Genomic DNA, 25048 nt, shown 5'->3' on the forward strand with positions numbered 1-25048 from the left:
AATATAAATTGATGCTGGCATGGTGTAAATCTGATCTGTGTCATTGACCATTACATGTACCGCCTTCACCTCTTCTATTGGCTTCCATACCCACTTTGACTGTGACGTTCTCTGACTATCAGTTATACTAGCAGAGCAGCACATATACGAGCACTAAATCAAAATAATACGGTGGCCACTGCATATTGAATACACGCATTGCTTGGAGAGGACAGAGCGATCTTTTGGTGCCAGAATTTTGTTTTGCAGTGCCAGAGTTCTTAAGCGTTTCCCCCGGGCAAGGCATGTGGAGGAAAATGAGATGATTCCCAAGCCTGCTCTGACTTTTCTTTTCTGTCAACTTTGGGATAAGAAGGCTGGGTCGCTGGTATACGATCTGGAGGGGTTGGATGATGGATCGCACGTCTCCACACGGATCCGACGACGCATGGACGGACGTACGTGGGCGGAAGAATCGAGAGCGTCGGCGTCAGAAAATATAGATTCTCTCTTCTCTCTATATAAAGGGTAGAGTTGCTTGCATAGGTGGCAAATACCGCTGGTGCCTGGTTTGACTATGGTCAAACTACATTTGTCCAGGCCTCCATGCATGTTCTTTGGCGATACTGCGAAGGTACATGCCCGCAGTTTATACAAAGGGTGCCCTTATAAAAAACCAACTTGGTTGTTGGATAGATTGAATTCTGGTACTCCTCTCAGTAGTTGCGCACGTGGATCTGGGCACCATGAGCTGTAGTTTCTCCTTTTCTCGAACTGGTGTTTGTCCTGAGTCTGTTGTACTACAGTACTGGAGGACGATGCATTACCTTCCATCTAACGCCGTTGTATTCTTTTACTCTGACAAAGCCAAAAGGCACGTACTGCAAGGTAGAAGTAGATGTTGGCAACCAGACAAGTAATGCCTCACCAAAATGCCTGAGATTATAAACCTCAGCCTTTATATCCAGATTACATGGTCTAGTCACATCCCAAGTTATATTCCCCACTCACTTGTTTCCAACTCAACTTACTATCAAATGCTCCCATTTGGACCATTGCTTTGTAAACATACGTGAAGAAAAATTATACTAAAGGCATAATGGTACGAAAAATAAATCTAACAACGTGCCTACTCATACCATTTCACGTGTCAAATCCGAATATTTTCATATTAAAATGTTAACTGATCAATATAACGTATAAAGATACGATGAAAATCAAATGCCGGATTATATAAGGTCTGACCTGCCAATCGTACAGAAAAACGCCCCTCGTCTCTTGTATACAGTATACACCACTGTCTACAGGGCCCAGCTCACCGCGAATAATCAGTATCCAGTACGGTTCATAATGTTGAGGGCCGACGTCGAAGTCGATATTATCATCGTGTCTAGATTTTGTTTGCTACCAGCACTATACTATTATTAATATTGATCGGGCATGTAATAATTGTGGAGCAACACCTAATAATTTAGTGGTCTATATAAACCGAGCAGCAAACCTTTCCTGCATTCCCAGAGGTGGAGTACAAGCATCAGTCCATAATTGCGGGGAACGGGGAGATTAGCGATGTTCCGAGGCGTGGACAGCAATCGCCTTCCTCATTGATGACTTGGTGATCCACCATGCGACACAGAATCACACCGGGGGACTGTTTGAAAGCATGCAGGACGTTGGGACTTGAGGCTTTGTTCATGAACCGAATACCAAGGAACAAGAAACCCGTACGGTCCAACCGCCGACGGTGCAGGGGTGTAGGCCGGTGGTAGCTTTCTTGGCACGGATTAGGGACCAGCTGCTACTGCTGAGAACCTGAGACGAAGAGCACACAAGATGAGCCCAGAAAGCGACGGTCATTACAAGTGAACAAATGTGCTGTTCAGGGAGAAAGCGACTCCGTGATTAATTAAGAGCTCTAAATGCAGGTAACCTGCGATCAAAGCAAATTAGAGTACACGAGAGCCGAGCATAGAATCAGAAAAGTGTGACGGTTCTAACGTCAAAGGGGAGGTAAACTTCATATGACTCGAAAGAGCTACATAAGTATAGATTCGTGAAGCAACATGCCAACACATGCAAAGAATTAAGAGAAGCTGGATCATGCCAGTGTTGGTAGATTTCACTTGATTTTTTGAAAGCTAGAAACTGAAAATGGGAACTGCAATTCTATACTATTCCCGATTTGAATAACAAAGAAATCACAGCTATAGTAAAATGAATATGAGCACAATTATGGGGGAAAAATCTAGCTTAACAATGTCCGGAGGTTAATCAGGCAATGAGCTGAGCACAAGCAAGGGGAGGTTGGTGACAAAATCATTAGACTGATACTTGACCGGTTTGTTATTAGCCATGGTGAGCTGGCGACATCGACCTCTCGGAATAGGACCATGTGATCCCCAAGAATCCTCCCCATTTTGGTTGCACCTCTATGACCAGGCAATGATAACACAAGTCCTTGGTCTTGTGCCACCAGGTGACAACGGACCAGTCAAAGAGATCTTGTTCCATTGTAATGTTGGGTCCTATTTGTAATAAATCGCAACAGCACTCCTATTGGAAAAAGGACCATTTAAACACCACTGGTTTCATGGTTCTACCTCACATCGGAACTTATTAAAGGAGATAATTCCTTCTTTTCTGGTTCAGAAAAAAGCACACATGGTAACTGCTGCAGTGTTGTACTGCCTGAATGGCTAATTGACTGGCAGCAGGACAGAGAGATTAACATTGCTGTAACGCTGTTCATAAATGTACACTATCATGTGCCATGAAACTTATTTCGCAAAAATATACTGAAGGAAACATGATTCTTATGCTGAGCAAGAGAATTAGGTTGCTCCAACAGAAAAAAAGGGTGTACCCAGTGCCGTAGACTTCCCGCACTGTGCGAGGTCTGGGGAAGGGTTGTCTTTAAGCCCCAAGCCTTACCCACACAAATGTGCAGAGGCTGGGGCTCGAACCCGGGACCTTCCGGTTACAGACGATAGGCTCTACCGCTGCACCAGGCCCGCCCTTCTGTTGCTCCAACAGAAGTAAAAAAAAAAAAACAGAGTTAACTCAAGTAGGGTTCTTTGTTATTTTTTAACCCAGAGCTCAAGGTTCAGTTATGCAGTGGTGCCACTACTCTTCTGGTCATAAAAAAGCATAGATAATTTAATTTGTCCACCAGTCTGAAGAATCATGTATTAAACATCCTTATTTGCAATGCACCATATGTCAAATAGACCATTAGGTTGACATACCCAACTCTACCCTCGCTTCCTTTTGGTACCAATTAGTATTCAGAACAAATCCAATTCCCCAATTATCATAACAAATCCAATTCCCATTAGGAGCTAGGACTATTGTTCTGATGCAGTAAATTCGGAATAACGGAACATGTGCAAAGCTTGATAAAACTAGGCCCCTTAGTGTCTAACCCCAAATCACGATGCAACAGTGGAATGGGGAGAACACATGTCCACATTTTTCACCATAATCTGGAATGAGATTCTGCACCCAATCCCTACAAGAGGAAAAAGTCTATATCACCCCCAACCTATGGGGGTGGACTACATAACCCCCCAAACTATGAAACGGTCTATATCACCCCTTGAAGTTTTCAAAACCGGTCAAATTACCCCCTAAACCAGTTTCGAAAAATCATAGTAAATCACAAAAAAATCATAAAATGAAAAATTCAATTGTGTTGGACTCCAAATGAGTAGATCTACACTGTGATCGTATAATATGGTATGATTTAGTACATTTTTTACAGCTATAAATAAAAACATAGATCTAGAGCTACAACCAAAAAAATATACTAAAGCATACCATATTATATGTTCACTGTGTAGATCTACTCATTTAGAGTCTAACACAAATGGATTTTCCATTTTATGATTTTTCTGTGATTTACTATAATTTTTCAAAACTGCTTTAGGGGGGTAATTTGACCGGTTTTGAAAACTTGAGGGGGTGATATAGACTGTTTCATAGTTTGGGGGGTTATGTAGTCCACCCCCAATAGATGAGGGGGTGATGTAGACTTTTTCCCCTACAAGAAGGCCAAATTTGCCACAAAAAAAAGGAGCATTCTTCTCTCAGAAGTCCTGAATCATCTCAAGTGAAATTAAACCATGCAGCAAGTAGAGAATAGTCTATCAAGGGACTCTCACAAGTTAGCTTGCATGGAGACCTGGAATACCTCATAATAGTCAAACCGACAGAGCTTAGGCAAAGCTCTTAAGATCTAGAGAACCCATGTGAGCACATGAACAACACCAATTCTTTTCTTCCAATATGTATTTAACCATTGTGACTGCACATGTGAGGGATGGGAATGAAGACCGGCCTCATTGTGATCCTGACTCCTACCTTTAATCCTACTGATGGACTATGGATAAAAGCCCCCACCCCTCCCACTATAACACCTGGGTTTTATGGTCGGGTTGGCTAGGTGGGGCGCGCTAACATGGTACCAGAGCCGAGGTCCCGAGTTCGAACCCACCCGGCCATGCATTTCCGCTGCGCGATTTCCCCTGCGCCTCTCGTGTGCTGAGACCTGCTACGGGCTACGCCGGGCACTAGAACCTGCTGCAGGCTACGCCGGGCTCGCACGCCGTAGGGGGAATGATGGACTATGGATAAAAGCCCCCACCCCTCCCACTATAACACCTGGGTTTTATGGTCGGGTTGGCTAGGTGGGGCGCGCTAACACCTACAGATCTCAGCGAAAAAAAAGACACCAACAGTTTTCCCTCCATGAGCACAGATCTCAAACTATGTAGAGGGTCCAAAGTCATCAACAAATCAACAGAAAAATAAAGCGTGACCCCCTAAAAGTAATCCCCATATACCGCAACAAAATTATACTTCCACGGTAATGAAGGAACACTCATCCCTGCAGTGTATGCTAAGAATTAACAGAACCGTAATTGTCCAGTCTATTTGACTTGACTATGCAAGGGAGAGAGTGGAGTGCAAACGTCAAGCTTTTAGAACTCAAAAGTGTGGCTGTCACCCACATGGAAAGGCCCCAATAAAGGACAGCTGGAGGTGAAAGCATATCATCCAAGTGGCTAGTGTAGTTGTTTGTCGGAATGGCAAGCTTAAATCTACCAGTTGGTCTCCTGTCCTTGGGGCAGATCTCACTCTTTTCTGAACCTTTATTTGGGCACCCGCTACACGCCGACTAACTTTGGACAGGAGGGGTACAATCCCCAAGGCCATGTGGAGAATGTAGTAATGTAGTAGTATAATCACTAGACGTACTTATCAAAACTACACTCATAATACATGCTACAAATAAAATAACTTTCATTATGGGAAATCATTGATGTAGACTAAGAGAAAATATGTATCAAATACCCAAAAGCATTAAACACTGGAGGAGTTAAGAAAACAAGAAATAATGCAGAATCCACACCAAGCAATACAAATGTATGTATGAAAAATAAAATAGAAAGAAGCAGACCTTTTATAGTAATATGCTACAAGGATTGAGCCCTTCTGCTTGAAATGAACTGCAAGTGATCAACAGCCATGTCAGCAGCTTGTATTTTGTTCAGTGTTTTCCAGGTTTTACAAATTAGAAGAGGTGATTAACACCTAAAAAAGTTATACTTTACTTCCATTTTAAGAAATATATCTGCTACACTTTCTGCAAAGAGATGAGCACATGAAAAAATTCCTTCAGATGACCAGTTAACTCACCAACTTGGATGCGGGATTTACAAAGCAGATGAGAGCTTTTAAACAACAGACAGCAGATCATTAGATTAACATATGACGACTCAAACAAAGTCATCATCAGATATATCATAAGCAACATGAAGCTTTTTAGTTTGAGGCTGTTCTAAAGAGGGGCTGGTTTTCTTCAACCCTTGCAAGCAATTTGGTGATGCGGTTCTGGACCTATTTGGGCATTTCAAAGATGAATTCTTCAAATTAAATCCCATCATCTTCAAATTCTTGCCAAGTAAGGATTGTTTCCCGGTTTTTCTAGGAGAATTGGTTTTCCCCACTTCCTTGTCTCCATGAGCTGCTATTCCATTTGGTTGATGAAGTGCTGATCGTGCCACAGGTTCAACCGGAACAAGTTTTCCATCAACCTGATTGGTGAAAACGAAAGAAACCTGCAAGATGCACATGTGATTTGTAACTCTTGTAGTTGTTGCCTGAAAACCAAGTTAAACTAAACTATGCAGCACAGTATACATATTCTTTGTACAACAAAGGTTTTTACTCCTCAAAGACAGTAAATATATTAACTGTCGAGACCAGCTTCTCGGTTAAGTTTTTTTTTTAAAAAAAAACTATCTAAATCCAATGAAGTAACCCATGAACAAACAAGTGATCCAGTTTCATTGGAAAAGAAGAAACTGGTATCTTCTAGGGTTGATTAGTTCAGACAAAGAAATTGCATTGATGTCTTGGGTCATCACCTCATCACCAGCAGAACACTGCAGTATAGTATCAGGTACAGTTGATGGATCACAATGATGTCCCCAACTTCCTAAATCCTCTTCAGAAGGTCTTCCAATCTGATAAGTGTGGGAATAAACAGAAATGAAATCTATTGAGCTTTGAAACTGCTACCGTAGTGTGTTAGCAAGCAAATAGGATTTCAACAAAATTCACCTGATGATGTGAGCTATCCATTATCTGCAAACATCCGGATATCTCTCCGAACCCACCAATATCAATATAATCTTGCACTGCTGGCATTGAAGGCTTATGCTCAGTGGCTGCTAAATCAAAACCATTACCACCCAAAAGCGAATTTCCATCCTTGTTACAGCGGCTACACTTCAAATTTTCATGTATTTCAGACCTGTGCAACAAATGCATGTAAGCAACTACATGATGCAAGATATCAACTAAGGTACTACATTTTGATAAAAATAGTGGATACAGATTGCCAATTGCAAATATTGAAAAATTGTAATGACAGGATATTTAGACCAACCATAAGAATTGATTGGGAGTATTAGAGATATATTGTTGTATTTCCTTGTATTGAGTTTACTTGTACTCCAAGCCATACGGCAATATATAATAGAGGTCACCCCCCCTCCTTAGGGTGTGTGGTGTTTTCCCAATTCTCTACATGGTATCACGAGTCCAGGCCCTCCTCCTGCCCTGCCGTGCACCTCCCTCTCCTCCGCTGCCCTAGCCGCCGTCCAGGGATTCCACCCATCGGCGCCACCCCTCCCTGCGCCCTAACCCTAGGGCGCCTCCCCCTTCCCTGCGCCCCACCCTAGGGCGCCACCCACACCACCGGCCGCCGCCTCTCGCTGCAGCCCCCTCCCTGTTGCGCCCTCCCCTCCCAGGGCGCACCCCCTTCCCCTCAACAGATCAATCTGTTGATGTCCTGTGTCAGCAGCACCTCCACCAACGCCGGTGACACCATCGACGACGGCGATTCCTTCCTCGACGGCATCGCTGCTCTCTTCTCCGACGACTCTACGCCCCCGCCGACTGCAATGGCCGCCTATGCCGCTGTCTCTGTCCAGGCGCACGTCCCCATCAAGTTGGAACTCCGCTCCTCCAACTACACCAAGTGGAGCAACTTCTTCGAGGCCATGTGCGGCAAGTTCGGCCTCCTCCATCACATCGACAGCACCCCTCCTCCCGATCCGCGCACTGATGCATGGAACGAGGCCGACTGCGCTGTCCGCAGCTGGCTGTACGGCTCCGTCTCCGAGGACGTCCTCGACTTCACCATGGCCGCCAACCAAACGGCGGGGCAGTTTTGGGTCGCCATCGCCAACCACTTCAGGCGAACAAAGCTCCTCGTGCCATCTACTTGAGTCATGCGTTCCATACGCTAACTCAAGGGGACATGTCCGTCCACGACTACACCCAAGCTATGAAGAAGGCTGCCGAGGCACTTCGAGACGTCGACAAACCTGTCGCCGAGTCCGAGATGGTGCTGAACTTCATCACCAACGTTGACCCGCGCTACAACACCACTGGAGAGATCATTGCCAGCGAGGCTGGCATGACCTTCTCCAAGGCTGTCGACCGCCTCGCCCTCCAGGAGCTGCGCCTAGCGAATCAGGCAAAGGTGGTCGCCTCCTCATCTGGGTGCGGCCCCTCCTGCCTGTCGGCGACGTCCTCGCCCTCTCCTTTGTAGCAGCACCAGCAGCAGCAGCGTCCACCGCAGCAGTAGCAGCAGCAGCAGCAACGCCACCGGAGGAACAAGAGGTCCAATAGCGGCCAGCAGCAGCAGCCACCCCGCGCACCTAACCCTAGCGGCCCATGGATTTGCACCAACCTGTGGGCTGCTTTGTAGGGTGCGCAGGGTGGCGCAAGAGGCCAATTCTGGCATGGTGGTCAGGGCATCCTTGGCGCCCCTCAGGCTCACGCGCTCAGTTCGACTCCGGCACCAGCCCAGTCTCCCTCATGGGATCAGGCTGGTCTGATCTCTGCCCTGCAGCAGATGACGCTCGAGGGCAATGCATGGGTGATGGATACCGGGGTGTCCACACACATGCACTCTTCAGAAGGTATCCTTCTCTCTCGCCTCCCAGCTGCTCATTCTTCGATTACTGTAGGCAATGGTGCACATATCCCTGTCACGTCCCGAGGTTCTTCCGTTCTAGCCACAGATACGTCTAGATTCGTTCTGAACAACGTCCTTATCGTTCCATCCATAATTCGCAACTTACTTTCAGTTCACCAATTCACTCGCGATAACCATTGTTCTATTGAATTTGACGCCTCTGGTTTTTCTGTTAAGGACACCAGGACGCGACGAGTGATCCTTCGCTGTGATAGTACCGGCGACCTCTACACCATCCCATCAGTCGCCCTTGTAGCCGCACAAGCCCTCCTTGCCGCCTCTTCATCCCTGTGGCATCGTCGTCTTGGTCATCCTGGTCCAGCAGTCTTAGCTACTTTAAAACAGAACATTTTAGTTCCATGTAATAAAATAGATCGGTCGCTTTGTCATGCCTGTCAGCTTGGCAAGCACGCGCGTCTTCCCTTCACAGCTTCTACTTCACAAACTACTTCGCCTTTTGAGATAGTTCATTGTGATGTCTGAACCTCACCGGTTGCTAGTATTTCTGGCTGCTCTTATTACCTAGTTTTGCTGGATGATTTTTCACACTACTGTTGGATGTTCCCGCTTAAGCACAAATCCGATGTACATCAACATATCGTCAATTTTATTGCTTACGCCCGCACACAATTCGGCCTTCCCGTTAAGTGCTTTCAAGCCGACAACGGGACTGAGTTTGTCAACCGCGCCATGCATACCTCCTTACGCGCCAATGGCATTGTTTTTCACCTCTCATGCCCCTATACATCCTCACAGAATGGCAAGACCGAACGTATCCTTCGAACACTTAACAACTCAGTGCGAACCCTACTCATCCATGCTTCCATGCCGCCCAAATATTGGGCTGAGGCACTTGCTGCGGCCACCTATTTACTCAACCGGCGCCCCTCCTCCTCTATTCGAAACGTGATTCCCTATTTTCGCCTTTTTAACTCCTATCCCACTTATGAGCACTTGCGCGTCTTCGGTTGCTTGTGTTATCCTAATCTACAGGCCACTTCTCCACACAAGCTCGCGCCGCGTTCGACAGCATGTGTCTTTTTGGGACATCCACCTGATCATAAGGGATATCGTTGTCTCGACCTCTCCATGCGTCGGATCATTATATATAGACACGTTGTGTTTGATGAGTCCGTTTTTCCCTTCGCTCGCGAGACTCATCCTCCCCCCACCAGCTACTTTGATTTTCTACTCGGTAGCGACTTGGATATTGCACCTTTGTTTACTAATCATGCAGCTGGTGGCCCTCCAGCGGATGCTCCGTCTTCCTTAGACGTTGAGCAACCGCCCTCGATACCTGGTAGGAGCGGTTCTGTACCCCCACCAGGGCCCTCGGCCTCTTCAAGTCCGGGCGGGTGTGGTCACGTGCCCCCGTCTGGTCCTTCGGCTTCTTCTACTCCGGGCGGGATGTCTTCCTCCAGCTCACCTGCGCCGGCTTCTGAGCCAGCAGCAGCAGCTCCCGATGCCTCTGGTGGGCGTGGTCACGTGCCCCCACCGGAACCGTCGACTTCTTCCAGTCCCGGTGAGTGTGGTCTCGTGCCCTCGCCAGGATCCGTCCGTGCAGCAGCCCCTGCACCAGTCTAGGACGTCCCTCCTGGTCGCTTTGGTCAGATCTACGTGAGACGACCACAGCAGCAGCCTGCTGATCCGCCTCGTCGGTTTCCGTCTCCACCTCCGGTCAGGCGCCCCATCCTTGGACCTGTGCGTGTGCGGCCCTCTGCTCCTGTGGTGCCAGCTGATTCGTTTCGTGTGGTGCCTCAGCCGCCCATGCGCAGCTCTTCACCGCCTCCTGCTTTGCGGCGTCTGACTCGTCTTCAGACAGGTACTATTCAGCCAAAGAGCTACAAGAATTTATCTGCTGCACACCTTGTTGCTTCTCCGATTCCATCCAATTATCGGAGTGCGCTTGCTGATTCTAATTGGCGAACTGCAATGGCGGATGAATATAAAGCTCTTATGGATAATGGAACCTGGTGTCTTGTTCCTCGCCCGTCAGGAGCCAATGTGGTCACAGGCAAGTGGATCTATAAACATGAGCATAATTCAGATGGCTCTCTTGCTCGCCACAAGGCTCGTTGGGTTGTTCGAGGTTTTTCACAATAGCATGGATTGATTATGATGAGACTTTCAGTCCTGTGGTTAAGCCTGCAACTATCAGGATCGTTCTTAGCATTGCAGCTTCTCGTCATTGGCCGATCCATCAGCTTGATGTGAAAAATGCTTTCCTTCATGGACATCTTAACGAGACAGTGTATTGCCAGCAGCCTCCTGGTTTTGTTGATCCAGCACATCCAGATTATGTCTGTCTTCTGCAGAAGTCACTTTATGGTCTGAAGCAGGCTCCTCGCGCGTGGTACCAGCGTTTCGCCACATATATCCGACACTTGGGTTTTATTCCTTCAGTTTCCGACACATCCTTGTTTATTTATAAGGATGGCACTCAGCTAGCGTATCTTCTTTTATATGTGGATGACATTGTACTCACAGCCTCTTCTGATGCTCTGCTTCGTTCCATTATTGGCCGACTTCATACTGAGTTTGCTATGACTGATCTTGGTGCTCTTCATCACTTTTTGAGATTTCTGTCACTCGTTCTTCAGATGGGCTGTTTTTATCTCAGCGACAGTATGCTTCGGATCTGCTACAGCGCGCCGGTATGAGCGAGTGTCACTCTACCTTGACGTCTATCGATAGCAAGTCTAAGTTGTCCGCTACAGATGGTCCTCCGGTTGCAGATCCTTCAGAGTACAGGAGTATTGTTGGTGCACTACAGTATCTCACTCTTACTCATCCTGATTTGGTATATGCTGTTCAGCAAGTCTGCTTGTTTATGCATGATCCTCGGGAGCCACATCTTGCAGTCGTCAAGCGGATTTTGCGCTATGTCAAGGGCACCCTCGACGCTAGACTTCATCTAGGTGTTGGCCCTGTTGACTCTCTTACAACATACTCTGATGCCGATTGGGCGGGCTGTCCTGATTCTCGACGTTCTACCTCAGGCTACTGTGTCTATCTTGGAGATAATTTGGTGTCTTGGTCCTCCAAACGCCAGACTACAGTTTCTCGCTCCAGTGCTGAGGCTGAATACAGGGCAGTTGCACATGTGGTCGCTGAATGTTGTTGGCTGCGCCAGTTACTTCAGGAGCTTCATCTTCCTCTCGCCAAAGCTACCATTGTCTATTGTGACAATGTTAGTGCTGCGTATATGACTGCTAATCCGGTCCACCATCGTCGCACGAAGCACATAGAGATTGATATTCACTTTGTTCGCGAGAAGGTGGCCTTGGGAGAAGTTCGAGTCTTGCATGTCCCTTCTTCTCATCAGTATGCAGATATTATGACTAAGGGACTTCCAGTCCAGTTGTACACTGACTTTAGATCTAGTCTTGGTCTTCGCCTAGCTCCGCCTACGACTACGGGCGGATATTAGAGATATATTGTTGTATTTCTTTGTATTGAGTTTACTTGTACTCCAAGCCATACGGCAATATATAATAGAGGTCGCCCCCCTTCTTAGGGTGTGTGGTGTTTTCCCAATTCTCTACAGGGAGTTTGATTAATCTAAATTGCAAGCTAGAAACTGCTACTATTCCTGAAGATTTTACCATTGGCCTTAATGGTTCGATATTATACAGTCCACCTACAAGGCATGATAATGATTTAATTTCAGTTAACAGTGACTTGTTTTACATAATACAAGAACATCCTCACAACTGAATTTGAATGTGAAAGCAATTAGTAATTACACCAACTTAATTGAATGAAAACTGATGCAACATTATATGTCAATTGGATGAACTATTAGGCTGACTACATAAAGGGTTGCACAATTTGATGATAACGATTAACCAAAAATAGATGACTATGTTTTCCCAACCCAGTTCACCATTTATCCAATGTCAGTTCCAATTTGATTAATCTTTAGTTGGTTACTGTTGTTTTTTCAAAATCATTTGGACATGCCTTTCCCTACTGGTAACAAGATAATCAAAGAAGAAAAGACAAGCTGTATTAATAAGAGGAACAGATTTAACCTGACTTGTTCATGAAAAGTAAAAAGATCACGCAGGTCTTCTGTTGAAAGAGAACTTCCCTATAAAAATAAGATGAGAAATCAATATATTTGGCACTTCAAAGTATTAAAAGGAAAGTAAAAGTCACTCCAAGTACTTAAACCTGCATCTTGTTGTCCGTTTGCTCCTGTTGTATAACTTTTTGGAGGCCTTCTTTTGACATTTGACGTTGATATACCTTGTAGAACAATGAAGCATAATGAAAAGCAATGAGAAAAAGCAATGAGGAAAAGAATCATCATCCCTTCACTACATAATGAAAAGCAATGAGAAAAAACAACTGAATACAAGATTCAACGTTGGCAACCTTCTCCTCAATGGTTCCTGTGCTTAAGAACCTATAAATGTAGACTCTCTTTTTTTGTCCATCTCTCCATACTCGAGCGGCAGCCTTTCCAGATGGCAATAGATCACATAGTGAGATCACAGCAAAAGAACCTTCGGAAGGTGATGAAACAAGAGATGCATAGATATTAACCTGCTTATCGTTGGCAGGGTTCCAATCAGGGTCAAAGAGAACCAAGCGATTTCCTCCTACCAAATTAAGCCCACAACCACCTGCCTTGCTACTAAGTAGAAAGATGAACTCATCCTACCAAATCCATAATTTCAGATATACTGGTATATTGTAAAAGTTATTGAAGGTACAGGGCAAATTTTATGTACCCTAGATAGATCATTGAATTGGTTCACCAGCTTTTGCCTTTTGCTAATGGATGTTGCTCCATCAAGTCTAACATATGGGTATCTTCTTTCCCGACATAATTGAACAAATAGATCTAATGTCTGACACAAAGCAAAAAAAAAAAGTGGCAACAATTAGTCATTCCAAACTTTGAGGGTATCCAAAAGCAATTAATTACAACAAGTAATACAACAATAACAACATAGCCTTTTGTCCCAAGCAAGTTGGTGTAGGCAATTACAATAAGTAATATTCTTCGTAAACAGACAGGGGCGAAGCTTAGGACCAAAATGATGGTGGTGCAACCGACTCCTAATTTCCACGTTTGAGGCCAGAGGGAGCCTGCATGTGAGGGGGAGTGTTTAAGTATAAGTGAATTGCCCACCTCTTCCCATCAGCTTAAGCTTTTGGGTTGAATTGGTTGGTGCATTGCATGCAACTCAAGACTACAACGCACAGTACAGTATTCTGGTCTTAAGCAGGCATGCCCAATCTGTATCTTGTTGAGCCAACCAACAAAATTTTTGTGATCTAGGATTGGGATAGAGCAGCCAATTATGGGACTGCTGGTTAAACACATCATTTGACGCTTTTCTGATTGTCCATTCAGTAACGATCTGGTATGATCATAAACAAGAAAGTAAAGCTAATGCAGAATTTAGGATTAGTAGTGGCTTACCACTTTCTCATTGTTTTGTAGAAGTAATTGATACTTTAATTTCAAGAATCTAATTTGCCCTTTTGGTTTTAGAAGCTAGTAAGAGCTAAGGAAAGCATAGAAAAATTTCTAGGTAGAAATATTGACATGCATTCAGTATTTTAATATTTCTGAAAGAAAAATGTAGTCACCAGTTAGTTGTATACTTTAATGTTTCCTCTAATGTACAGAATCGTGTTCATCTACGAAGAAAGATCTTGCTGTGGGGACTTGCCTCACAGTTTCTAGTAAAAAAAATTTGTGCTTATCCAAGGTCTTTAAAATATAAAGTTATGTACATCAACTATACCTTATGGCATGGTACCAAAGTATTGTACTATAAATACCTTACCTGAGTATAATTTGATACAAGGACAATACGATCATCAGTTTTATGACGCAGGTGGCCCAGTAATCTTGCTAATACATGCATTTTTCCAGATAGTTCTACCCACATTCCTCCTCCACCAGTCCATGATCCAGATCTTTGCATAAAATAAACAGTATTTGTAAGTTGGTTCAGCAAAATGAAAAGATACAGAGAGAAGTGTGAAATACCTTCCTGAAAACAGTTCCGGTGGAAAAAAGCGCAGACAATCATCAAAACCAGAGCCACCTGAATTGTTATTTTTTATGGTGTCGTAGATCAGCTGTGATATGAAGACAATGGACCGACAAATATATCATGGATTTTTCTTATAACAAAAAAAATATGAATTACAGATTCATGATGCCTAGAAAACAACTAATACAAGCTATTTGTCAAGAATTTCGTTATAGCTTGTTTTGTGGTGTTATATTGATATCAACATGTAGAGTGCACACTTTCAGGGAAAAATTATATACCATCAAGAGGCTAGAACTTTGAGAATTTCAGAATAAAATAAAGAATAGTACGTGCTAACATTTAACAATAGAAGGACAAATTTACATTGTTCTTACTTAATCCTACTGTTTGGAAAAAGTAACAGTGGACATAACAAATTGTTCTGCAGAAAGCATACTGTTTAAGACAAATTAGTTGAAACTTGAAGCTTTAAGATAATTCAGAGAAACACTAAAATTATTTACCTTCGGATGGTTGCATAATTTCTTAAGCGCAGTAATATATGCCAGAATTTTGGATTGCTTTGCTTCTTCGGATATCAGGCATTTAACCTGAAAGGATCAATAACAGATTGTTGCTGTTGGACTGAGGATAAAAGCCCCCACCCCTCCAACTATAACACCTGGGTTTTATGGTCGGGTTGGCTAGGTGGGGCGTTCTAACTTGATATCATTAGCCTAGGGTTAGGGTTCCTCTCTCCCTCCCACCCTCCCAGCCCGCAGCACCCGGCGCCGCCGGCCCCCTCCCTTCCCCTCTCCTCCTTCCCTCCCCTCCCTACCTCCTCCTCTGCTCCGGGCGCGGGGAGTGCTGCTCCGGGCGCGCTGGGCGCCGCCGCCGCCTGGCCCCTCCCCTCCTCTGCTGCCGCCGCGCTGCGCGCCCTGGGAGGCTCGCAGCCGGCCTACGCCGTGGTCGCAATGGCCGCAGCCGCCGGCGCAGGCCCTCCCGGCGCGGGCGGCCCGCCTCCTCCTCCTCCCGGCCCAGATCCCGCCCTGCAGACCCCTGGCGCCGCCGCCGCCACTGCGGGCGTGGGCGCAGGGGGAGCCGCGAACGCCGCCGCCGCTGCCCAGCGCGCCCCTGCTGCCGTCGCCGCCACTGCTGGCGCTGGCACAGGGGGCGCGGGCGCAGGGGGCGTGGGGGGTGCTACCGGCCCCCTGCAGCCGCTGGCCGGTGATGCGGCCGCCGCTGCCGCTGTGGCCCACCGCGCCGCGATCGCTGCGGGCAAGCAGGCCGCCACCGCCGACGCCGCCGCGCTCGATCCCGCGTGGTTGGGCCTCGGGATGGCCCCCGCGGATGCGCCGCTCGCCGCCGCCGCCGCCTTCCGTGGGCAGCAGGCCGACGCCGCCCTCGCCGCAGCCCTCCTCGCCGCCAAGTCGGATGCATCGGCGGCCCAGGAGCAGGTACGTGTGGCAGCCCTCACCTGGGAGCGCGAGCGCGCCACGGCCGACGCCCTCGCTCTCCGGGTCGCCGAGGCGGAGCGCTACCTCCGCATCTCCTCCGGCCAGCCAGTCGACCCCGAGCACGGCGCCTCCTCCAGGCAGCCGGCGTCCAGAACATCAGGGCACTGGTCTTCGTCCTCCTCGACTCCACGTCCTCCTCCTACGGCCGCTGGCGGGACCAGGTCCTCCTCACCCTCCGCCGCTACGCCCTCGACGACCACGTCCTCGTCGACTCGCCGATCGAGGCGCGGCGTGACTACGCCTCGACAGCGTCGCTATGTCCTGGATCTTCGGGACCATCTCCCTAGATCTGCAGGACCTCGTCAGGACCCACGGCAGCACCGCGCGGCAGGCTTGGGTGGCGCTCGAGGGGCAGTTCCTCGGCAACGCCGAGTACCGCGCCCTCCAGCTCGACGCCACTTTCCGTACCTTCGTGCAGGGGGACCTCTTCGTCGATGAGTACTGCCGGCGGATGAAGAGCATGGCCGATGCTCTTCACGACCTCGGGGATCCGGTGTCCGATCGGGTCTTGGTGCTCAATGTCCTACGGGGACTGAGCAGCACCTACGACCACCTGAAGGGCTGGATCGCCCGCCAGAGGCCCTTCCCCACCTTCCTGCAAGTCCGGGACGACCTCGCCCTCGAGGAGATCACCAGGGGTCTCGCGCCCGGATCGTCCTCGCCCACCCTCGCCACGCTCGTTGCTACTCCACCGACCTCCTCCGCTGCTCTTGCCACCTCCCTCCTTGGTGCTGCTCCCGCCGCGCAGACCGGAGGAGGAGGGCCGTGGACGTCGCCGGCGACGGGGTGGTGGTGGTGGCACTGATGGCCCTGCTTCTGGGAGCACCGGTACCGGTGGGGGCCGTCGGGGCGCGCCGACACCGGCTCCGGCTCCCGCTCCTGCCCCTGCCGCTGGAGGTACGCCCTGGCCATCCTTCAGCAACCCATGGTCAGGTCGCATCTCGATGTGGCCGTTCCAGGGTCCGGGTGGGGGGCCTCGTCCTCAGCTCCAGCCGGCGGCCATGTTCACTGGCGCTCCACTCTTCGCGCCGTCCTGGACCCCGCCCGCTCAGCCCAGCCAGCAGCCGACCTGGCCTGGGGGTGGGACCAGGCCGCTCTGGCGCAGTCCTTCAGCACCATGGGACTGACGCTGCCGACCAGCACCGAGTGGATCGCCGACTCGGGTGCCTCGTTCCACACCACTCCCGATGCTGGTATCCTCTCTTCTGTCCGACCCCCACACCCCTCTTGTCCTTCTATCATGGTTGGTGATGGGTCTTGCCTTCCTGTCACCGCCGTGGGTTCTGCTCCTCGTCTTCCTAATGTTCTTGTTGCTCCTCAAATGGTTCACAACCTTCTTTCTATTCGCCAGTTTACTGCTGACAACTCCTGTTCTATCGAATTTGACTCCTCTGGTCTTACTGTGAAGGATTCGGCTTCCCGGCGTCCGCTCCTCCGATGTGACAGCCTGGGGCCCCTTTACACTCTTCGGCTTCCTGCTTCCGCTGCCTCACCTTCGGCTTCTTCGTCTTCTGCTTTTGCCGTGACGCCTTCTTCCACCACCTGGCACCGCCGGCTTGGTCACCCCGGTCGCGACGTTTTGGCTCAGCTCCTCCGTAGTACCAATGTTCCATGTACTAGGGCTCCTGCTGAGCACCTCTGTCATGCGTGCCAGTTAGGTCGTCATGTTAGACTTCCGTTTTCTTTTTCTTCTTCACATGCTGCGCATGCTTTTGATCTCATTCACTGTGACCTGTGGACATCTCTAGTACTCAACATGTCTGGCTATAGATATTATCTGGTCATTGTTGATGATTTTTCTCATTACTCTTGGACTTTCACTTTGCGCGCCAAGTCTGAGACCTTCCCCACCCTCCTGCACTTCTTTGCCTTGGTGTCCACTCAGTTCGGCCTCACCGATAAGGCCGTCCAGTGTGACAACGGGCGGGAGTTCGATAACTCCACCTCCCGGTCTTTCTTCCTGTCTCGGGGTGTTCAGCTGCGTATGTCTTGTCCGTATACCTCCCCTCAGAAAGGCAAGGCTGAGCGGATGATTCGCACGACGAACGACGTCGTGCGCACCCTTCTGATCCAGGCTTCTCTCCCCCCGCGCTTCTGGGCTGAGAGCCTCCACACCGCCTCCTACCTGCTCAACCGCCTTCCGTCCACTGCTTCTCCTGCTCTCACTCCACACCACGCTCTTTTCGGTACCCCTCCTCGCTACGACCACCTTCGGGTCTTCGAGTGTGCGTGTTACCCTAACACCTCCGCCACCGCTTCTCACAAGCTGGCGCCCCGCTCGACTCGTGTGTTCCTCGGGTACTCCCCTGACCACAAGGGGTACCGATGCTTTGACCTCACCTCTCGCCGCGTTCTGATCTCCCAACACGTCGTCTTCGACGAGTCGGATTTCCCCTACTCCACCTCCTCCACACCTTCTGATCCCGAGATGGCGTCTCTGTTTCCGACTGAACCGGTGGTTCAGCCACCGTTACCTGTCTGTCCTTTTCCTGCAGGTTTTCCCGGCGCACCGGCACCGCTTCCGGCGATCCCTGCTGCGCCGAGCGCGGCCCCGGTGCCCGCGGTCGCGCCACGCACGGCCCCCGGACCTCCGGTCGTGTCGCACATGGACCCGGTGTCTCCCGCTGCGCCACGCGCGGCCCCGGTGCCTTCCCCTGCACCTGAGCGGTACGCTCAGCCGGTGCAGGTGTACCGGCGTCGCTCGGCGCCGAACCCAGCGCCGCAGCGGTACGTTGAGCCGGTGCAGGTGTACCGGCGTCGTTCGGCGTCGACACCGGCGCCGCCTCCTGCTCCGGAGGCTCCTGCGACGCCGACACCGGAGCCGTCGCCGCCGCCGCCTCCTCCGGCTCCCTCTCGAGCCGAGCCGGAGGTGTACCACCCGCCGGTCATCCATAGGGATCCTCGGCATATCCATCCCATGGTGACTCGGCGGATGGCATCTCAGGCCGCGACTCTCTCCGCCACCGAGGGAGAGCCGCGGGTCTCTCCGGTACTCTCCTCTGTCCGCGACGACTTGGCGGATCCTCACTGGCGTCGCGCGATGGAAGAGTACGCGGCTCTTCTTGCCAAACAGACGTGGGACCTCATGCCGCGTCCGTCTGGTTGCAATGTGGTGACTGGCAAGTGGATCTGGACGCATAAACGTCGGACTGACGGCACACTGGAGCGCTACAAGGCTCGCTGGGTTCTCCGGGGGTTCACTCAGCGGCCTGGTGTGGACTATGATGAGACTTTCAGCCCAGTCGTGAAGCCCGCTACGGTGCGCACGGTCCTCTCGCTTGCGCTCTCGCGCACTTGGCCTGTGCACCAACTGGACGTGAAGAATGCATTTCTTCACGGCACCTTGTCAGAGACTGTTTACTGCTCTCAGCCTGCGGGATTTGGAGACTCGAGTCGTCCGGATATGGTCTGCCGGCTCAACAAGTCTCTCTATGGACTGAAGCAGGCTCCGCGGGCTTGGTACTCTCGGTTCGCCACGTTCTTGCTGACACTGGGGTTCACCGAGGCCAAGTCTGAGACATCTCTCTTCATCTACCGCCGTGGGGATGAGACTGCATATCTGCTGCTATATGTCGATGACATTGTGCTCACAGCTTCCAGTCAACAGTTGCTTCAGAGTGTTATCTCCTCTCTGCAGCAGGAGTTCGCTATGAAGGACCTCGGTCAGCTCCACCACTTCTTGGGCATCACTGTTGAGCCTCGCCCGTCTGGTCTTCTCCTTCACCAGCGGCAGTACGCCCTCGATATTCTGGAGCGGACTGGGATGACTGATTGCAAACCCTGCTCCACTCCAGTCGACACTCAGGCGAAGCTGTCTGCTGCTTTGGGTGATCCGGTGGCTGATCCTACTGCCTACCGGAGTCTGGCCGGCGCTTTGCAGTACCTCACCTTCACCAGGCCGGACCTCACCTACGCTGTTCAGCAGGTCTGTCTCCATATGCATGATCCCAGGGAGTCACACATTGCTGCGCTGAAGCGTCTCCTCCGGTACGTCCGTGGCACTGTGGACCTCGGCCTGGTGCTTCACCGCTCGTCCTCTACTGAGCTGGTGGTCTACACCGACGCTGACTGGGCGGGCTGCCCGGACACTCGTCGCTCCACCTCCGGCTACGCCGTCTTCCTGGGCGGCAACCTGGTCTCCTGGTCGTCCAAGCGGGAGCCGGTTGTCTCCCGCTCCAGTGCCGAGGCGGAGTACCGGACTGTCGCTAACGGCGTGGCGGAGGCGTCCTGGCTACGACAGCTGTTGGCGGAGCTCCACAGCCCGCTCGCCAAGAGTACGCTCGTCTACTGCGACAAAGTCAGCGCCGTGTATCTCTCCACCAACCCCGTCCAGCATCAGCGGACGAAGCACGTGGAGATCGACCTACACTTCGTGCGCGACAGAGTCACAATCGGCAATGTCCGGGTACTCCATGTCCCGACTACCTCCCAGTTTGCTGACATCTTCACCAAGGGGCTGCCCTCCTCGACCTTCTCGGAGTTTCGATCCAGCCTCAACGTTGCCGGTGGCTAATTGTGGCTACGGGGGGGTGTTTGCCATTTGTACTCTATTTGTACTCTCATCTTGTCCAGTCTTAAACACTGCTGCGTCGGTTGTTCAGACTGCGGGGGGTGTTAGCTTTCTTGTTGTCCAGTCTTGAACACCGCTGCGCCGGTAGTTCAGACTGCGGGGGGTGTTGGAGTATATAGAGCCCATGTATATTGAGCCCATGTGTATATTATGGTACCAGAGCCGAGGTCCTGGGTTCGATCCCTCCCGGCCACGCATTTCCGTTGCGCGATTTCCCTGGCTGCGTTCGCTTAGACCGAAGTGTTGAGACCGGACAGGTGGCACAGCCCCGCGGCTCGCCCGGCTCGCACGCAGTAGGGGGAATGTTGGACTGAGGATAAAAGCCCCCACCCCTCCCACTATAACACCTGGGTTTTATGGTCGGGTTGGCTAGGTGGGGCGTTCTAACTGTTGCAAACACAACTCTAACCGTATACATTTACCTAATAAAAAAATCATTTGAGACCCAAAGCAATGTAAAATTAGGTCCTCACATTTTTGGAATGGATGAAGTGGTTGTAGAGTGTTGTCTGCAAAGGAGTCAGCTTGCAGCACACAACTTCAACAATCTATACAATAGCGATGTTAAGCAAGGCAGATAAAGCATTCAAAAAAAGGGGCAAAAACTACTTCAGAAACTACAAGGTCACCCTTTATAACAAAATAAATTCAACCAAAAGCGCAGTGAGCATATCTGTTGAACGTGTACAATACAGAGCAATAAGAAATGTCTAAGACAGAAAAGCGTACCTTTGGAGGCAAGTGATTGGATAACAGGGCATTTGTTCGTCTCAGTATAAACTGAATATCATAAAGAAAACAACACAATTCAATTAGTCTCCATCTAGCATAAAACAGCACAAGCAAATACATCAAAATAGCCTTAATGGTGTAAAACAGCATAGCATGCACATCATAAACACAGTGGAATACTCTGCACCATGAATAAACTTCCTCAGCAGTAAAGACTTGCCTGATTTACTTTTGCACTAAGCTCTGCAGATCTATCAGATCCCAACTTCTTTTCTTCTGCACTTGCGTTGGGTTCTCTTCCACAAATGATCGGTGCCTTCATTTAGGGGTGGATGGCATAGAGGTAAATAGAGAGGAAAGGTATGTGAATATAGGCGCAAAAGTAAATAAAAATACTGAAGGATAATTCCAATCATGTATTCATGTGTTGCCCTTAGCATAGATGAAAATACTGATTATCTGTGAGGGAACAGCTGTATCTTGTAATTTGGCAGTACAGCCTGATTCATTTCAAGCTCCATACGTACTTCATAATATCGGCGGAAATATGAAGCATCCCCTAAAATCCCAGGATTTGTGAAATTCACCATTGAAAAGAATTCTTCCAGATCATTCTGCAGCACCAGAAAATATTGAATAAATCAAATTTCAAATAAATTGTTCCAGCATAGGTGTTTTTCCTTCTCTTTTTGCTAGGTGGGGGTGGGGTGATTGGTACCAAAAAATACCTGCATTGGGGTACCGGACAAGAGGATTCGACGTGTACAAGGAAGGGAAGCCAATGCCTACACATTATTGAATTTAGTGCTTTCAGCAGAGACAAAGCTGGAAAGGAACCCAGAGAACAGACGTACAGTGTGTATAAAATGAATATCACAAACAGATGAACCTTATTTGTCAGTGTCTGATCATTTTTCAGCCTGTGGGCCTCATCGCATATCAGAAGGTCACAGCTGCCTGGTCTCTCGAATTTTGAAGAATGCGTGCGGAACGTCTCATAAGATATGATAAGTACCTGAAGAAGATTCATACCCAACATATATTTTGAGAAGACATTTTCATCAACTTGGAGTTATATTTTTCATTTAGTATAGCATATATAAAGAAGATATATGAGTAAGCAAAAGAAAACCTGAAGACGGCTCAAGGGTTTTAAAAAACTTTCTATCCCGGAAAGAACATCAGCACGTGTACTTTCACAGAGGGCAAGCAGCTGCACTCTGCCTTTTAACCACTTAATTATCTCAGATTCCCAATTGCTAACTAAGCTTGTGGGGGTTACAATGACAGCCCTTTTAACCATTGGCTTATCATCAAAGCCTTGACAAAGAAGGGTATATAGTAAAGTTATTGACTGTAAAGTCTTCCCCAATCTGGACAAGCAAGGTAAAGGTTAGAAATAGCTTCTTATAACAGTGACTAAATGAAGGGTTGCAAACAAACGTGTAGTATTGCATATTGGGTGAAAGTTTATAACAATGGAAAAGAGAGGAAAGGATTGTCTAGCTTATTACCCCATATCATCAGCTAAAATGCAACCAGAAATACCATCATCACTCAACGACCCAGAGACACAATCAAACATAAACTGAACTCCTTCCCTGCATTAAAACATAAGCATTTCAAAAGATGCATGCTGAACTAAATCATAATAATCATATAACTGATTTTACTATAAAGGACAAAACAGATTTCCTAAAAACATGGTTTAGCCCTGAGTGGCAGATATAATTGCAATACATCATGTATGTATCACCAAAATTCAAGATCAAGTGTAAGAATGAGGGAAAAAATCACAAAAGAGCATAATACCTTTGATGCGGTCGGAGGTAACGTACAAGCAAGTGATCAACTTCAATTGCAGCAGAATTGCAGTTTTCCTTGTCACATTCCTCACATTGCCACAAAACCAAAGGCTCTATGCCAGGTGGGAGAGGTTCCTCCTTTTCTGATGAACTAACACTGGTAACAGCAGGTGATTGTGGAAGATCACGTGTAACTGCAAATGTCTGCGTCGAACCCCAAGGGACAAATCTTTTACGAGCTGAAAGGCGCCGAGCAAGCTGCTCATTGTTCTCACTATATCCATTTTGACATGGAGGTTTGAATGGCTTTCGAGCTATTGCCGCCGCATCAGAAACTGAAAGGATACGTGGAATGAGTGGCTGCCTCCTTACAACCAGGTTACCCCTGACAGAAATCAGAGAAAAAGAAAATGTAGTCAAACAAGATAATTTCAGTGTGCTTGTTAGTTTAGTCTATCAGGGAAAAATCATGCTGTGTCAGATTAGCAATCATTTTATCTATTTTGTAGGCATATTGGAGTATTGGACTTCTGACATAAGCCACACACTTCTCAGTGGGGCCCATGCATGTAGTGGGAATTTCACCCACCAATCAATCTAATAATAAAAGCAATGCATGGCATATGATATAGCACAAACATGCAACATTATCAGCTATTTAACATGTTATACATGTTTGTATGCACATTGCCCCATGTCTCAGAAAGTTGTTAAAACTCCTGGCACTACATGCTATCAGGTAGTTCAATTGAGAAATTTTTCATAATATTTCAGAAAATCCTACTTGTCAAACTTGTTTGAGATTTTTGCTATCTCATCATGCATGAGTTAGTACACCAACACATGTTAAGTTAGACACAGGGCTTAAACCAACTGATAGACATTCAAGGCTCCAGCCATTGGATATTCTAGAACATACTTTCACGGACTAAAACCATCAAATACTTGAGTGATGAAACAACCAATCCCTCAATTGGATCAAACCTTGTGACGTTTTTAGGTGTCCGATTCCACTGGCTTAGCTCCACAGGGAGTGGGGTTAAACCCTATTACTGTATCATTGCCTTGCCCCCAACAAGGCAGTGTAAGGAGTTTTGTCTTTGGTTTGTGTGATGGAGCTATTAAGCTAAACTTGCGAAGAGGACTAAAAGCGCCCATATGTGACTGAAGTGAACGAACGCTGAACTCGCAATAGAAACTCACAAGGCTATCATTCAAGGTATTCATCGGACACCCCTCCCCCTATATCCAGATCCATGCGTATTCACGCCGTAGTAACTGGTGATATTGCGTCAATTATTACAACACCAGCTTACAGGCAAGACGAAATCCGCTAATCCAGCGCCAGAAATGACGGCATCAGAGCGTACCTGACCAAAGCATCGACATTCTGTGATTTCCTCTCGCTATCGGGAGCCGCCACCCCGCGCCTCCCGCTACGAAGTGGCTTCCCGCCGTCGCCGCGGCCGCCCCCATCGCCGCTGTCACTGCTGCCTCGTTCCTCCGCTCCGTCGCCGCCGCCCGCGTCACTGCTTTCCCCCACGTATTCGTCGTCGCCGTCATCCGCCTCGGCCCCGCGCTCCGCCTCCGACTCCGAGTCGTCGGGGTCAGATGAGGTGGCGGCGACCTCCTCTTCCTCCTCGCCGTCGAGGCCGAGTCGGTTGCGCTTGCTCCTCGAGGGCATCGCCTCGCCTCCCAAAGTGAATCAGCGGAAATGGGTGAGGATGGAGGCCTCTGGATGCTTCGATGGCTGCTTCGCGTTGGGGGATTAGAAAGTGGAGAGGCGCTGCGAAATTTTTGGCGGTAGGAAAGGAGAAGCGTGCAGGGGAAGATGCGGGAAAGAGAAAGGAGGAGCAGTAACTGGGCCAAGCTAATTAAGGCCTAGGATCGCG

The 25048-nt window shown here is 48.8% G+C and overlaps 1 protein-coding gene across 3 annotated transcripts; it reads right to left on the reverse strand.

Moving 5' to 3' along the window:
* Positions 1 to 1190: 1190 nt before the first annotated feature.
* LOC120642730 (DNA repair and recombination protein RAD54-like) lies at positions 1191 to 24936 on the reverse strand. Of its 3 annotated transcripts, XR_005662718.1 has the most exons (24): positions 24527 to 24936; positions 23164 to 23541; positions 22866 to 22952; positions 22484 to 22724; positions 22241 to 22366; positions 22080 to 22136; positions 21879 to 21965; positions 21572 to 21667; positions 21349 to 21399; positions 21093 to 21167; positions 15057 to 15143; positions 14544 to 14635; positions 14338 to 14470; positions 13270 to 13389; positions 13082 to 13195; positions 12911 to 12994; positions 12707 to 12781; positions 12565 to 12623; positions 6604 to 6796; positions 6408 to 6506; positions 5677 to 6098; positions 5438 to 5486; positions 4169 to 4346; positions 1191 to 1791 (listed from the first exon to the last, which is right to left on the reverse strand). XR_005662718.1 is itself a non-coding variant. In XM_039919309.1 (21 exons), exons 1-21 carry the CDS (start codon positions 24838 to 24840, stop codon positions 5757 to 5759), a joined length of 2910 nt encoding a protein of 969 aa, XP_039775243.1. In that variant the 5' UTR covers positions 24841 to 24936; the 3' UTR covers positions 5613 to 5756. The 3 variants fall into 3 exon arrangements, 1 of the variants encoding a protein (XP_039775243.1); XR_005662717.1 differs by lacking the exon at positions 4169 to 4346; XM_039919309.1 differs by lacking the exons at positions 1191 to 1791; positions 4169 to 4346; positions 5438 to 5486 and having other exon boundaries at positions 5613 to 6098.
* Between the last annotated feature and the right edge of the window lie 112 nt (positions 24937 to 25048).

The sequence above is a fragment of the Panicum virgatum genome, chromosome 1K (assembly GCF_016808335.1).
Source record: "Panicum virgatum strain AP13 chromosome 1K, P.virgatum_v5, whole genome shotgun sequence".
In the NCBI taxonomy this organism is placed as follows: Eukaryota; Viridiplantae; Streptophyta; class Magnoliopsida; order Poales; family Poaceae; genus Panicum; species Panicum virgatum.

What these genes read in the sequence shown, in the direction of transcription:
- LOC120642730 (XM_039919309.1), bottom strand. Translation starts at nt 24,840, where the DNA reads ATGCCCTCGAGGAGCAAGCGCAACCGACTCGGCCTCGACGGCGAGGAG. An exon ending in ATCAGACACTGACAAATAAG is followed by an intron (nt 22,137 to 22,240) that starts GTTCATCTGTTT and finishes AATAATGTGTAG; the next exon opens with GCATTGGCTTCCCTTCCTTG. An exon ending in AAACGGACAACAAGATGCAG is followed by an intron (nt 12,624 to 12,706) that starts GTTTAAGTACTT and finishes TTATTTTTATAG; the next exon opens with GGAAGTTCTCTTTCAACAGA.